The sequence below is a fragment of the Lepisma saccharinum genome, chromosome 13, assembly GCF_977018435.1.
Source record: "Lepisma saccharinum chromosome 13, izLepSacc3.1, whole genome shotgun sequence".
Taxonomy (NCBI): Eukaryota; Metazoa; Arthropoda; class Insecta; order Zygentoma; family Lepismatidae; genus Lepisma; species Lepisma saccharinum.
In genome coordinates this window covers 83,813,978-83,830,413 of record NC_139241.1, presented here as the reverse complement: position 1 = coordinate 83,830,413, position 16,436 = coordinate 83,813,978, and the positions used below count along the sequence as shown (strand labels likewise).

The 16,436-nt window shown below is 38.1% G+C and overlaps 1 protein-coding gene across 1 annotated transcript in view; it reads left to right on the top strand.

The window, feature by feature from the left end:
• Window positions 1-4,990: 4,990 nt before the first annotated feature.
• The window catches only part of LOC145997095 (uncharacterized), a 28,769-nt gene continuing 17,323 nt past the window's right edge, over window positions 4,991-16,436 (top strand). The window contains exons 1-2 of the mRNA XM_083133716.1: window positions 4,991-5,238; window positions 15,138-15,305. Coding sequence (XP_082989842.1) covers window positions 5,095-5,238; window positions 15,138-15,305 — 312 coding nt within the window. The 5' untranslated portion in view covers window positions 4,991-5,094. The remainder of the gene's footprint in view (window positions 5,239-15,137; window positions 15,306-16,436) is intronic.

The following is a 16,436-nucleotide window of genomic DNA, read 5'->3' as shown; positions in this document are numbered from 1 at the left end:
AATAATAATAATAATAATAATATATAATTGGAAAAGAGAAAACGTCTGCTCGAATCCTATAATTTTTTGATAATTCGCCTTGAAAATCGGGAATTATACTTAAATTTTATCATGGTCCTAGAGTGACCACACCGAATATGCGCACCATCTGCTTGAATGCATGCTTCCAATTGGATGCTCTCAGTGGCGTAAGACATCTGCTAGTGTGGTGATGATTTGGGACATGGCACCTGCAATCCTTTCTTTGAGGTTGTCCAGGCTTTCAATGTCCTTAGTGTACATAATGGCTTTTACGTGTTCCCACAAGTAAAAATCCAGGGGCATTAGCAAACGGACATGAACAATAATGTCTATGTAACCTAACTTTTGCATCGTCCTGTACATCAAGATGCCTGATGTCCTTCCATGGACCAAGGTCAAGTATATAAATTTGCATCACCTTTTATATCTCTTTTATGTGCTTGAGAGTTCTAACCATTAGAATAGATAGATTTTATATAATAGGGCTGGGCCAGGGCCAGATTAAGGTGGATGCTATTGATGCTGCAGCATTAGGCCCATTCCTGAAATAGGCCCAGATGAAAACAGACTAGAATTTTCCGAAAGCTGAACAGTTTTCTTTTGCTATATTAACCTGAAAATAAATCTTAGAATGAAATTTGGAGCCCCACAGCGTTACTTATTATACAGTTACTATTATTCTTTGTGCTGTGACGTAACTATAACGTTGTTGTGTTTATTGTTCAGCGAAGATTTCAAGTTAATGCTATCAATTTTACGTTAAACAGTTTACTTAGTAATTTAGCTGCATTTTTTGCAATATCTTGGTGATTGTTGCCACTTTATTATTGTTTGGTAAGTGCGACATAGTAAATTTTTCACCTTGAAAGTTAGTTGTACAGAAAAAATCAACGGTATTTCATTGTTTCAGCATCAGGCCCAATTTAGTCAATTCGGCCCTGGGCTGGGCCAATATTCATGTTGATGTATTTGGAAAGTATTCCATTTATTTTTGCAACAAGATTGTGTAAAAATGTTCTTTTGTGGTTATATAACAGGTATTTTGATATTCTGATGTAAATTTTGAATTTTTTTAAGCAAACTCTGGTAAATTGAATTGGGTATAATTGGAGTGGAGGTTGAAGTTTGTGGATTGTGTACAACATGGCTACAACAGTGAATGGCCAAAGAAGGGATAGAACATTACAACAGGGAAGTAGAGTATGAATGAATGAATTAATTAAAATTTTTGGATGCACAATCACATATGGTCATTTTGTATCCTTCAATGTATGCTGGGGAACATCCCCTTATATAAAATCCTTTCAAGTGACCCATGGGTGAGATGGCTGTGTCCAATCTGCAGATGAGTTAGAATGACCTCTTCTCGGCAGGAAAGATGGTGCGAGGAACTCCTTGCACCAATGGTGGGCTTGGTAGCACTTCTTCCCCGTTACCTCATCCTGCTCTTCCTGTCACGTGTCAAGAAGAGAACAATGAAAAGCATTCTGCAGGTCCATGGCAAGCACAAGATGACGGCAGGGAGTATAGTAGGCTGCTGATCATACCATTTTACCCATCATCTACGAAGGAAGTGCTGACCATGGTGGAGTGGCTATCACGGCATGCTATGATGCCAAGGGTCCCAGATTTGATTCCTAGCCTGGACATGGGTGTTCTTTGTGTGTCCTTTTATCAGTTTCATCAAATTCATCCTCATTGTCACAATTAGCCAAAAGTGGCAGAAAAGTGATGCTAAGTAACAAAAATCAAATTCAAGAAGGACGGAAGCTATACAATATGTTCTTGGAAAGAAGTTATCTCCTAAAATTATTTTAGTTGTTTGATGGGATATAACGATATCGCCTTTCAGATGGTCTCATGAGCCTGCCTCTCCCACTAAATCTATTAATGGCTATTTCCGTCTGTAGATTTGTTGGACGATTTGGAAGAGATGAAACTCTTGCTTCATAACAACGTTGCCTCAGCAGCAGACTGCCGGTAATTATGCGATATCGCCCGAAAACCTCTCACTTGTTTATTTCGTTAATTTTAGCATTGATACTTACCTATTCTGCATTGCGGAAGATTCTTTAAGGTGAAGTTATGTCTTTTTCCATAAAATAGTGTCAACTTTTCATATTACGAGTCATTATTTGTCCTTCTTGTTCCGCTTGGGTAACAGACAATATGGCATGAAACTCGTCATGGATCATCGCACGTCGTGCTTGTGTCTTGTCGATTTGGAGTGGGTATGCAGTGTTTCAACTTTCTTAACCAAAAAATACCTATTTTCGTGTTCATTATGTCATCACAAACCATTGACGGATAGCCCCAAAAAACATTCACGATAGCCCCAAAAACCATTGATGGATAGCCCCCAAAACCATTCATGATAGCCCCAAAAATCATTCATGATAGCCCCACGGACCATTTCCGGCAAGGTTAGGTTAGGTTAGGTAAGCATAGTTAAAAAAGAAAAAAAATTGTAACAAAAAGGCACGTTTGGAAAAACTGGCAAGACCAAGTGACTTTCGACTCTCGCGGCATCTGCAGGTACGTACATAATGGAAACAATGGCATAATGTTGTTCCTTTACAGAAAATGCAAGTTCCTTACATAAAAAGTTATTATTTCTTGTTCTGCAGCATTCTATGGTGAAGTTTTCAGTTTCCACGAAAGAATACCTCAAAGAACTTCGACAATGCTACAGAAACTGATTTCAGTAAGTAGTTTCTCCTGTAAATTTGAAGAAATCCGTTCGGGCGATATAGCATATTTACATCTTCTGTGTCCACTGACTATCTTCTTTCTTAAAATAACATTAAAACACATACAGTATGCAACATTGTTATTCGTACACATAGAATTTCCAAGGAAAAAATGTCATATCTACTAGTAAATATAATCATTTTCATATGTACCTGGAAATTAATGTTAAGGAAGGTTTCACCAACAAATGTCAATAAAAAAGTATGTTTAAAGTGTATAAACAGAGCATATAATTTGTGTGAAAAGAGAAAAACATGCTGTTTCATGCAACATTGTTATTCGCACAGGCAAGAGTTTCAATCTTCCTCGCATACAGCGCCACCGCTATTTGGGCGATTTCGTGCAGTTTGCAACTTCGTAACAAGTTTGGACATGCAGGCGAGCTACCATCAAGCGGAATGCTGGCGTAGGTATTGTTGTAGGTCTATTGTCTATCTATCACCGTGTTCGAAATGGGCAAGGTGAAGGAACTTAGTTCCGATCTGAAGGATGTTATTATAAATTTGGCCCTTACAGGTTATTCGTTAAGAAAAATTGGACAAACAGTCAATAAATCACAGTTCAATACATAGTAAACAAATTTAGAGAGGAAGGTTCAACACGGAATGTGCCGAGAAAACCAAAAGAGAGAGACGGTTGAACAAACGTAATGAACGCTTTATTTTAAAAAGAGTGCGAGAAAACCCCCGACTAAGTGTTTCTCTGTTACGACCGTTAGTAGAAAATATTGCTGGCAAGATGATGTCCGGTCAAACTGTCCGACGTGCCTTGTGGAAGCATGGATATCATGGCAGAATACCACGAAAGAGGCCGTATGTAAATAAGGTGAATCGCAGGAATAGACTTTCATTCGCGAAAGAGCACATCCACAAGTACCCAAGGACCAGGAATTTTGGGATAGTGTCATATGGTCAGGCGAGTCCAAGATTAATATATAAGGGTCAGATGGGATAAATAGGGTGTGGAGAAAATCAAATAAAGACAATGATCACATTAACACAGTTCCAACAGTTAAACACGGTGGTGGGTCATTAATGATTTGGGGAAAAAATGGACATGCCGCCTATCTACAGATTTCAACAAGACAATGACAGTAAGCATAAGGCGCGAGTTTACATGAATTGGCTAATATGGAATGTGCCCCAAACTACTACAAACACCAGCTCAAAGTCCAGACTTAAATCCCATTGAGCATTTATGGGCAATTTTGAAGAGGCGAGTCCATTAAGCAGGCGTCAAGTCCAAACAAGAGTTGAAAACTGTTGTGCAAGCCGAGATGAATAAAATAAGCTCTGAAACATGTCGGAAACTGGTTAATCCTATGAAGAACAGGTGTCAAACAGTAATTAAAGCCAAAGGATAGTATGCATCAAAGTATTAGAACTGTCAGTCAATTTGTTCTGAATATACTTTTTTCTTTTATATTATTAAGTGTACGAATATAAAAGTTGTTTCAGTTTCATTTAATTTATTATTGTCATTGGTTATACAGAATTTGGGTAAGATTTTATGTTCCTAATGATATTAGTTAGTGAATTGTAAAGAAACAATTTCAAAAGAGTGTATTCCCTTTCAGATATTAAAACATTTTCTTTGAAAATCCGTGTGTACGAATAAGAATGTTACGTACTGTACCTTTGTTAAATAAATACCCCGTGTCTTACCTAAATACCTCAAATATCAATAAAAGAGTAAATAACTAGTCTCACTTATCGCACAATGCGATACCAACCTTGCGTTCTGACGTCAGACGTAAAAACCACATGTTGTTATGTTAGGTCTTTTAGGTTTGACTTTCTTAGCATAAATACACTGAAAATGTATTATTTATGCTAAAATAACTAAACCTAACAATCATTACTTAACAACTTAGGCATTTAGCTTAACAATGAAATCATTGTACGGTAACGTCAGAATGCGAGTTTGGCATCGCGTTGTGCGATAAGCTAGACCGTTAAATAAAGCGGAACACTTGTAAGCCATTGAAACACTGCCATCTGTTGACGTTTTCGGAAGCAATAGTTTCAACAAAATTTGCAACTTTGCATGAGAATATTTTAGGTTTCAGACCCAGGGAGGAGACTTTACGTAATATTAAGACCCTAATTATGTATATTACCCTAGTCCCTCAATAACACCTAAGAGTTCAGCATTTCCTTTCATTCTTTATCGGGGAAGGGTAGATTGATTGTGAGAGTCCGTGGTGGAAGAAGGATAAATTTTTATCATGTTCACGGTCTCAGTCTCACTCGCTGCATTGAGTGAAAAAATATGCCAGAAGTTATACAGTTTGTTTAGGTGCCTTTCCATGAACATAAAATAATGGGTAGTACGGAGGGAGCTGTTGTGACTGGTTTTATATGTCGTTTATGTGCCAAAGTGAATCGTTTTGTAATTCATATATTTGGAGAAGAAGGTGAAAGGTTGCAACTTGTCGAAAAAATAAAGGCTTATTTGCCTATCACGGTAAGTTTTTGTTTCCAAGTGCAGACTATACATTAATTGTGTTTTCATTTATGATTTATTTATGTTATACAATGCAATTGATTTTATAGGTGTAGATATGAAATTGAACTAAAAGTTAAATGTTAATGTAATTGTAGCGTTTCGTTGAGATAATTAGTTGGTAAGGGAATTTGGACTACAGTGTCAAAAGTTTGTTATTAATCAAAATCATGAGTATGAATTGAAATTATTAATTTTTTCTCACCTCTAAAGAAACCCAAATATTTAATCAGATCTAAACACGTATAAATTTTATTGTAAGTGCATTGAATTTTCACAATCCAAAGGAAAATTAGACCGAAGTTACACAGAGTAAAAACTGCTTACTGAAAATGTGCTATTTGTTCGGTCATTTTAACATTTTTTCGTATCTGCGTATTATTTTTTACATCGAGTTATGTTATCAGAATCTTTTTATGTGATTTCATTACAAAATGGTTCCTACTATATACTTACATAACATTGCACCTATTCCATTGTGAATCTACTACGCACACAATACAGTTTTATAGATATTGATGTGACAAATCATTAACGTTTTTTTTTCTTAATTTTGTCTGCATCTCATTGTGTTTAGGTTTACATGGGGGGAAAGTGTTGACATGAGAATCAATGCATTACTTTCAAATGCCTCTATCTGCTTGTTTGATTTAATTCAATCAAATGTTAAGTACATTATTTCAGTTCTTTTATTGTGTTCTAAATCTACAAGGACCTTTCATACTCACATTGCAAATATTATTTTAAAAGTTTTATTATTGTGAATACTTGACTCTTGTGTGTCATGACAGATTCATCTACTATTTTTGTTATGCAGTTTGACCAAATCTATGGAAATGACTTCAGTGTTGAGTGAATAAAACTGCCCAAGACAGTAACAGTCCTTAAACAACAAAAGCCAAATCCAGCAGATTATCACTGGATGCCACATGGTCTGAGCATTGAATCTCATCACAACATTACTGGCTTTCTGCCCTGGAGTCTGCTATTCCTTTCAAGTGACTCCCCCAATTGCCCTTATAGAGCTCTGTCAACACAATAATTGAACCTGGGACCATTTGCACCAAAGATGAAAGTGCTGGAGCTCTATTTCACAATAAAGCAAATAGACTCAAGTTTTGATTTAAAAGACAAAATAAACCACTTCCACTGTAACATGAAACTTTTTGACCCAGGTCCCAACTGCATCATATAAGACACATTTGCCCCCTTTTCCTAATTTGAATTGTATACTTGCCTCTTTAGCATGTACCAGGCAAGTTTTCAGATTAGGCTACATGCTGTTTATTTTGTGCAGAACATTGGCCCCTTTTATATGGTATTGGTATTTGTATTGAAGGCCACGGTGGCTCAGTCGGTAACGCATCTGACTACCATGCTCAAGGTCCCGGGTTCGATCCCCGGCCGGTTCAAATCCGGGAACTTTTCTAACGTTGGAAGCGGCCCCGGTGCCCACCCAGCGTCGAATAACATGGGTACCTGGGTGAAACCCTGGGAGGTAAAGGCGGTCAGGGTCATGATGCTGATCACATCACCCCCACTCACGACAGGATCAAGAAAATGTGGGGCATTACCCCAACACCCCCTATACACCTTCATGGTGTGGTGCTAAGCACAGGGGAGCACTTTACTTTACTTTATTGAAGTAAGTCAGCCTTGATAGATTTGATTTTGTGTATACATGTACACAACACTTCAGATAGTGACAAATTGCAAACATGCTTCACAACATACGTGAACATGAATTAATACTTTCCACATCTTCAACATGCACAAATTAGTGTCTGCATAATCAATGTTCTAAATGCATTCTTAATCCTTATGAATAAATTTTAAAAAATCATTACACATCTGAACTGTGGTAACTATTTTGTTAACAATATATAGAAATCTCTACTGATCACACTCGGCAATGTAAGATCAAATATGTTTTTCTTTCAAGTTAATGCATATATGGATGTATTGACATTTTTATTGGTTCCTTTTCTTATTATATATAGCCGGACCCTTAGGCTGAGTGGTTAGCATATCGCACTGCGATGCCAAGAGTCCCGGGTTCGAATCCCACTCAGGCTTGGTTGTTTGTGAATGTCCATTCATCAATTTCATCACTCATCCCCATCTTTGCAAATTAGCCAAGAGGCACAAAACGTGAAGTAAAATAAACTAAATCAGTCAACCTTTCTCATTATAATTGCACTTCTTATATGCTACTTATTAGCTCTCTCGTTAACATAAAATAACATCACTAATGTAACTTTCCCTGTATTTGTGTTTTTTGTCACTTTTTATTAAGCCTGTAATTTTGTGTGTGTTATTGTTCCTCTCGTTTTATTTTTCCTTCTCTACACTTCTGTATTGACAAGGGTTGAAGACAATTATTATTGTTACTATACAATTGAAGCCTTCTATGTTGACATAGGCAGGGTTGGCAAAATTTGTGTCCCGAAAGAAAAACTTGGAACTTATTTTTGAAGAAGAATGGTTGATAAGAAATCTCTTAATCATTAAATGAAATACTTTTATTTTTTGTAATCATGGATCACCACAGGATTTTTGCCATTTTGTCCTGTGTCCCGATGGTGTAGTGGTAATGTCATAGCCTTGTCATCAAGGGGTCCCAGTTTTGATATCTAGTGGAAGAATATAGTGATTCAAGGCCCACTTTAAACTGTAGGTCTCAGTTAGTCTTTGTGCATAAAGTTGGCTTAAAAACAAGATGAAGCATTTTGTCAGTGTCTTATGCCTTGTTTGTTCTGCAATGTTGGTTCAGAGTTGATGAAAATTCAAAATCTATTTCGATTGAAAATGCTTGGTTTCATTTTGCAGACTTGACAAAAGTGTTATCCATCATTTTATGAAATCCATGAACTCCAGAGAGGTAACAATATTTAACTCTAACTTACGCATATTGTTCTTAGAGTTTTAAACTGTGAACATTTTTATAAGAAACTGAAAATGAATGACATTGCTCCCCAGGGTGTTCCCAATTCTTTGGTATTACTTTTTTCATAAAATCCTAAAGGTAATTAATCATCATAGGAGGCAAAATTTATATCGTGGGCCTGTCAGTTCCCCCCCCCCCCCCCCCATCCCTTCCTGGGGGATGTGTTTTCTGACATGACACACATGCTAGTGACAGTGTACAATTGGTTGGTAATGATGGCAACATTAGTATATAACTGCACCTATATAAAGAAAAAAGCATTGATGCAACATTATTATGTTTTTTTTTAAGTCTAGTGAATAATGAAATAAATGTGTGTGTGTGTGACACTTGTGCGATAATTTGTTCTTGTTTTCTATTACCGATGGTAATTTTTGTAATTATTATGTAACTGAACCTATGCAAATAACGAAGGAAGGACTGATTCAATAAAAAAATGGTTTCTTGAATTTTAGTGATAAGAAAATGTGGGGGCCTCTAAGCCCCCTCGATTGGTTAAGTATCTTTCTTGCATTGCACGGGTAAGCTAGGCTCAAATATGTCAAATACTTTCTGAAGCTAATACATTGGTATCCTGTCAGCACTATTTTTTATATAAAATTTACACCAGAAATCTGTGATTTTAGAGGGATTTCACACCGAATTGACACGTGACTTGTTGCTTGAGAATTTCATCAATTGAGTGCGAGCTTGCGCGGCTCACCATGCATCTGAGGTGTGAAACGTTGCTGTTGATGGGCTCGTTCCCAAGCAACATATGTCACAGGTCGCTTGTTGCTTCAGTGTGAAATCAACCTTAAAGTTTTTTGAGTGTCTGTCCCGATTTTATTTTAATGTAAAACGGGATGCTAAAATGTCCCCTTTTTGTGACGATAACTTATTGACATAGAAGGATGAGTATGTGTAAGATTTATTACACCGTTCGGCAAAATTAAACTTTTTGTCGCTCTCATGAACCAAAATAGGTGATTCTTATAGATTTCGAGCTCCTGAGTTCGAATCCGCAACCCGCTTTTCTCCAGGACGTACCAGTTTTGAGGGAAAGGAAGGGGGTTTCAATGACCATGCAAAGGTACTATTCTCCCACCATATAAATTTGCACGCTATCATCAGAATTTCAATATAAAACTAGCAGATATCACTACATAAAGAGTAAAAGTTCAACACTTACATGTCAATTGGTGTTCCTGCTCCTCTTGTAATTTGTACAGGGTGTCTCGCGTGTCGCATTCCAACAGAAGTCTGCCAACATATTCACACTCCATTTCCCACTGTAGCACCTCTCCATGGTAGCTATTTGTTGATGAAACCTTTCACCGTGTTCATCGGAGACCTCCCCCAAGCTGTACTGTTGAGGGAAGAAGTCCAAGTGACAATGCAGGAAATGTAACTTGAGGGACATATTACATCCCATGGTACGAAATGAAGTAATTAACCTGCCCACAATGTCTTTCTAATTAGGTGACTTTATGATTCCCGAGAAAATTACTGGACACGTCTCGAAAGGCCTCCCAAGCCTCACGTTCCACATCACTCAGCTTAGAAGGAAATGTAGGATCCTTCAAAACGTCTCTGTTTTGAGGCCCTGAAAACACATTCTTTCACCTTGGCCTCTCTAAGTCTTGGAAACAGTTTTCTGAGATGAGTAAATGCTTCACCATCCCGCTTCAGTGCCTTGACAAATACCTTCATTAGACCTAATTTTATATGGAGAGGTGGTAAGAATACTTTCTCCGGATCCACAAGAGGTTCATTAGCCACATTCATATCTCCTGTGACCAGTTGGTTCCTTGGCAGCCATTTTGTGATGGTGTACTGCTCTTTGGCTCGACTGTCCCAATGACACAAGAAACAGCAGTGTTTGGTGTAACCTCCTTGTAAACCGGTGAGGATGGCAATAACCTTAAGGTCAGCACATACACACCACTTAAACTGTTCGTAATTTAATTTCTGTAGTAGGTTCCGCATGTTCTCGTATGTTTCTTTCACATGCATAGCATGAGCAACAAGGATAACATGATATTGATTGCCATTGTGTAGTAACACTGCCTTGAGGCTAGTCCGCGACGAATCTACAAACAGTCTATATTCTTCAGTGATGTATTCAAATTTCAGTTGTTTCATAAGCGACGGAATGTCACTGCGATACACCAAATCACCATCTTTTGTAAAATTAGGAACTAGGCTCACCTCTCTCTTTCTGTACATCGATATATTCACATCTCGGTCAAGTAGATTCCATTGTTGAAGTCGTGATGCAAGCAACAGGGCCTTGGTCTTCGGAAGGTTTAAGTCTGATCAGAACATTCAGTTCTTCCTGGCTTATCACATGTGGTTCCTTAGTGTCAGGAACTGGGGCGTAATTGGGATCTGAATGCGTACTCGAAGATTGTGCAACATCCTGACAAGCCGCAGGTTCTTCGTCGGATGAAACACTGCTCAGTGTGTATGACTCTGGTGGTATGGGTACAGGCAGAACAACATCATGTAGGACAGGTCTCCTCGCGGAATCCAAGTCAGGATACTGTATTTTATGCTTCGTGCCTTTTGAGAAACCTGTAATATTGGTCAGGCAGAAGTAACAGTCTGCAACATGATCCCGGGGCTCGTGCCGAACCATAGGTACGGCGAATGGCATCGATTTATGTGTACCTTTCAACCTTCCTTTTACAGTATGTGCACACGAGTTACAACTTTGTTTGGGAGCCCAATCGCAATCCTGGTCGCCGACTTTACACCCAAAGTACAGGTGGTACGCTGTCTATAGGAACGGTGACAATGGCCTACTTTGTCCCTTGAAGACCACTTCCCCACATATGTAGCAGAATGAATCTACCAAGCTTTTGCAAGTTCGTGGCATGTTGGTTTAACACAAATGTCAATATTTCACGCAGAAATACACACAGACACAGAGTAACGCGACTCTCATACACTACGATCACCTCGGATGTAAAATATCTGCTTCACGGGACAAGGTGGATGTCTTGGCACCTTTTTCCAGCCACATACGGTTTTTCGTCTAGACAAACTAATGACCACAAGTTGATTACGAATCCCTTTACCTTGAAGGAAGCCGAGATGACAGTGTAGGAAGAGTGTAATGAAAATAAAACGTTGAACTCCAATGTACACAAATAAGCCTGTCACACATAGTTAAAGACTGTAAGATACCATTCATTTTAGAGCCAGTCACTTATGGCTCGTGGGACATCGTGAAAATATTTCTTCCAGCAGTAGTGTTAAAATGCAATATTATTCACATTTTTGACATTTATATGGAATTCTCAAAAAAATGTGCATCGTGGCTGAATTCACTGTTTTTTGGGGTGGGTTGGGTGTATTTGGTACTTTTCCTATTTCAGGGGGGGGGGTTGTGGGGGGCAGGGGAAAGAATGTTCCTAGCATATAGTAACAATTCTTGGATCGAGGTAACAATACACAATTATGCATCCCAAGCATAAAAAACACATATTTCATTAAAAAGAGTACAATTTTTCGGTAAATTTCTATGGAAAATGCCCTCTAAAAAAAACTTACGTGCTGGAACTTTTTCAATGTGATATTCGTAATCAGCGACTCGAAATCTATAAGGTATACACCCTTTCATCCTCGTGGGAGGATTTTCATGCCGATCAGTGTTATTGTTGCTGGGATAACAAAGAGTACACAAATTCCATGGGTCGAAATATGAGGTATTTAGGTTTCGATCTGTTAATAATATAGTTATAAAGCAGTACATAACACTAGAAATATTGAAAAAATGGAAGCTGGATAAACGTCACCTAGTGATTGTTGGGTAGAAATTATTTCACATTTCAATGTCAACATTATGCCATGTTCCACTTTTCTTAAAATATAGCACTTTCTTCTCTGGAACTAATGCCTCCACTGAAGGAGTGTTTTGAAACATGAATGGTTTGTGGACAAGTGACAAGAACACTCTTTCAGTACAAGCTGTCAAAGCTGTGTTGATTAATAATTGATTGGTTTGTTGTTTTAACTCCATTTTATACACAGAAAGGCTAATCAAGACGGCTTACAGTTTTTAGTGGGTTCCGAACCACTCAGGCACGTATCCAGAGGGGGGGCTCAGGGGGCTCGAGCCCCCTCCGAAATTTATCTGTTTACACTAGATAAAATGAGGTTTTTGGCTTGTGTATGTGAAATAAAATATTGTGATTATAATTTGAGGAGGGATATAATTATCGAGGAAAGGCAGAGAATGTTCTAGAACCCTGAGGGATAACCCTGTTATTGATGATATTGTATGTAAACTTTTCTTGCTCTTTCGGTGTTGTCACAATGAACGTGAGCATTATTTAAAGATTTGTCAGCATTTGGAAGTTGCACAACAAAACACTGTTGAAGGTAGTGCCATGAGTCGGGCGATTCGTTGCATTACTCATTCTCCGAAAAGCTCGAGAGGGAACGTTCTTGATTAGGAGGTGGAGTCGAACTACTGGCAGTATTAACAAAACATTTTATGTGCGGAACATTCCAGAATATAATATGGATATAAATACGTGGATTCAATTTCACGGTTGGTCTGTACAACAGAATCATTCAATAAGACTTCAGGAGTAAGTGTGACAGTCGATTAGTGATCAGTCAGTGCCCATTGACAGTTTATAAGATGTAGAGATTCGGGGGGTGGGGGGAGGACTAGTGACACATTTTCCTGGAAAGTGCTGAAGTCTACTACTAGTACAAATTCGGGCCCAAAGCTGAAGACATTGCCGACAGTGGAGCCTCAGTGTAGTGCTAGTTTCGGGTCATGAGTCGAAGAGATCGAAGGTCTGTAAAGTGAATATTTCAGCAGTAATGGGCATTGGAGCATCATTTTTTTTTTTTTTTTTTTTAAAAAAAAGGAATAAGCTGCACAGATCGACTGAAAATCTAAGTTTTGAGTGACGATTTATTAGTGACCGGATCCAGTTTCGTGTATGCAGTCCGAGAGTTTCGTGGGTTAAAAAGCACTTTTAAGTCAACTGTTTTGGAAACCCACTCAAACACTAACTACCACAAAGGGGCAGCCATGAAGGCCGAAAATTTTATGAATGTCGACAAGAGAAAGCAAGAAGAAATTGCATATGTGGAAATTTTAGCGGAAAAAGCAAGCTCGACCATGACCCCAAAACCAGGGTCTCTGGCATATACCGTGCCATTCTTTGTTCTACCAAGTGAGCTACCGAGTCACCCTTGGCTTCGCTTGATCTTTTGCTGTCGCTGTAGAGCAATGTAACAGTATGTCTGATAGAGCTTGCATTTTCAGCTAAAATTTCTGCATAGCACATCTCTTGTGTATGCCCAACCGTAAGATGTTGCCTGTTTAATTTTTTTTAACAACATAATTTGAAATAAAAATTTTGGGTGCATCAGCACTAAGGCTATTTTGCACCTGTCACATTATACGGGGTCTACCCCCTTATCTTTACACATAACAACTCTAACGTTGCATAACTAAAATCATAAAATATTCTGACTTTCGTTAAAAGCTGAGGCTGTAAAGGAGCACTCAGCACGAATAAGGACAAAACACAGGACAACACAAACAAAATTATACTGGCCATGGCGCCAGTCGCCAGAGTCTCGTTAGTCTTCAGTCCAGGGTGTACTACGTGGAAGTGAGGTTGAATGTTGGGTGCACTACATGGAAGGAGCACCCCTTACACCCCCCCCCCCCCCCCCGCCTGTTTAATTAACAAGCACAGAAAAAGGAGATAGAACAAAACTAAGGGACATTCCCACCGGTTGAAGATATATTTTTCTTACGTAGTCAACACGAGCTGCCGTTTCAAGGTGACAATGAGATTGAACTACCGAGGGAAGTTTTACACCGAAGCTACAAGCCGCTACGGTGTGAAAAGTTTATGTTGATTTGGTCATTGCAAACGACGTGTGTGTGCCTTCAGTCTGAATTCTTCCTAAATCTTGAAGATCCAAGTCACATGGATTAAAAATTAGGATTGTGTTAAGGTTACGTTTCGAATGCAGGCGACAACACCATAAAGGATCATATCCAAACCTGGGAGAACACATTTGAATGGGTTGTCCATTGCATAACAGCTTCGTGAAACGGACACACATGCACATACTGAGATCGTTTCGGCACAAACACAACGTTCGTACATTGCAACAGAGGAGTCGAGTGATAAAAAATGTCCCGATATCATGTTCTGAAAAAATAAGAAAAACAGTAGCTTAAACAGTGGCAGATTTAGGAGACAGTTGCTCCCCATTTTTGGCCCCGCAGTATGGCTTTTTAATGCTAACCTTTGTCTACCAAGAGAAAGTAAACTTTTGTTGCCCCCCCCCCCCCTACCCCCCGTTTTGGAACTGCATCTCCACCATCGACCTTAAACCTTGCGAGGTTATATCTATACCTCTTTAAAAAAATTGTTTAGCCCCCCCCCCCCCCCGAAAGGAATTTCTGGATACGTGCCTGGAACCACTGTGCCATGTGCCTCCGCTGGGTATCGAATCTGGAACCCCTTAATTACAAGGCGATGACTTTTCCACTATACCATCGGGGAGGCCCTGTTGTGATCTTTAATCTCACATGTGTAAACTTTTCCAAATGCTATTTGAAAGGATGGATGTATTGAAGAAGATCCATTCATTAGCAAAATATCAATGAATGACTTTTAATTCTAAAGCACTATACAGTGCATATCACAATATTATGAAAGTTATTACACAGTATTTATTTATTTAATTAGTTTTCAAGCATAAGTATTAATAACAAAACAGTTCTTATGTTAAAATGTGTACACTTTGCCATTCCATTTTTTCTTCATGAAAATCTGAAAAATGTCTCGTTTTGTTGTTTTAAAGATCTGGTCTCCTTAGTGAAGATACATTTATCAAAACATGCTTCCATGTAGCTGTTTGATTTAAAGCATTTTCTTTCCAGGTAGCTGCTGATGATCCCCTACCAAAGACAGTATGCATGTCCTGTATTTACCGTCTGGAGGTGTACCACGAGTTGGTGCAGCATTACAGATGGGCCCAGCGGAGACTGAAGGAGCTTATAGATGCCGAGAAGGAAGGCAAGAAAGAGGAGAAGGAAGAAGGTGCTCAGGTAAAGACAGGAGAAATCTTCCATTGGTGTTTGTTATGAAATGGGTGCATTGTACGTTGATTCTTGATAGCTACGACATGGCTAAACTGATGTATTTGGGGAGGGAGCAGATTTGAATATATATGCATTGCTAATTTTTAGATACATATGTTATATTTATAGTCTATATTCCAACAAGTACAATAACAATTTTTTCTTGTATGTATGTACGTATGTACTGCTTGCATTGGAATTATTTCTCCTTTGTGTTCTTCCGAAACTTAAACTACACAAGAAATAATTTTACAATAAAAAGATGAAAGTTTTTGAAATAATTGGTTTTTGAAAGTTTTTTTTTAAAAATATATATAATGTCACTAGTTTGCTAAAGAGGAATAGAGATGGCAGCACCAGGCATGCAAGATTAAGAATTGGCATAATATATGTGAATAACTTTATAAATAAGAACAAAGCAAATTGGAAAGATGAAAAACAATAAAAACTACTATAAGAAGATAAAGAATAAATATAAAAGAAATAATATATATATTCGATAAATCAAATCAGTGATCATATGTAAGTTAATACGAAAATTAAAGAAGTCAAAGCACTGATACAAGTTTGTGTCTTTGAACAGATATTGCATCTGTCTGATTGATTTACATCAGTGACTGTGCTTTCCAGTGGATGCCCCACAGTACTTTTGGTTGCGCGTTTCAGCCGTAGCACCTACATATTTAGGGTTGGCACGTTCCAATCGCAGCCACAAGGGAGGAGATTAGTATAATTCCCAAAGTTTAAGGGAAAAAGCTGGAAAAAGGATATAGGAATTCATAAATCGTCAAAAAGCTGAAATAGAAGGAAATACAGAAGCAAGTCCATATCCAGACTGTCCATTAAGAAGGAAGTCCATATAGAAGAATATACAAATTGGGAAAAATAATAAAAGATATATAAAGATAAAAATTGACTGTAGATGAGAATTATAGAAGAACGTAACTTATCATGTAAATATTCTGATTCCATGTATCTTGTTTAAATAATATATTCGTTTAAACGTCTCCATTGGAAGGCATCCTGTCTGGTTTCGTTGTCTACAAAGAACCCTACCTTATGATATGCTAGCTGAGGTTTAAGGTTAAGATTTATGTA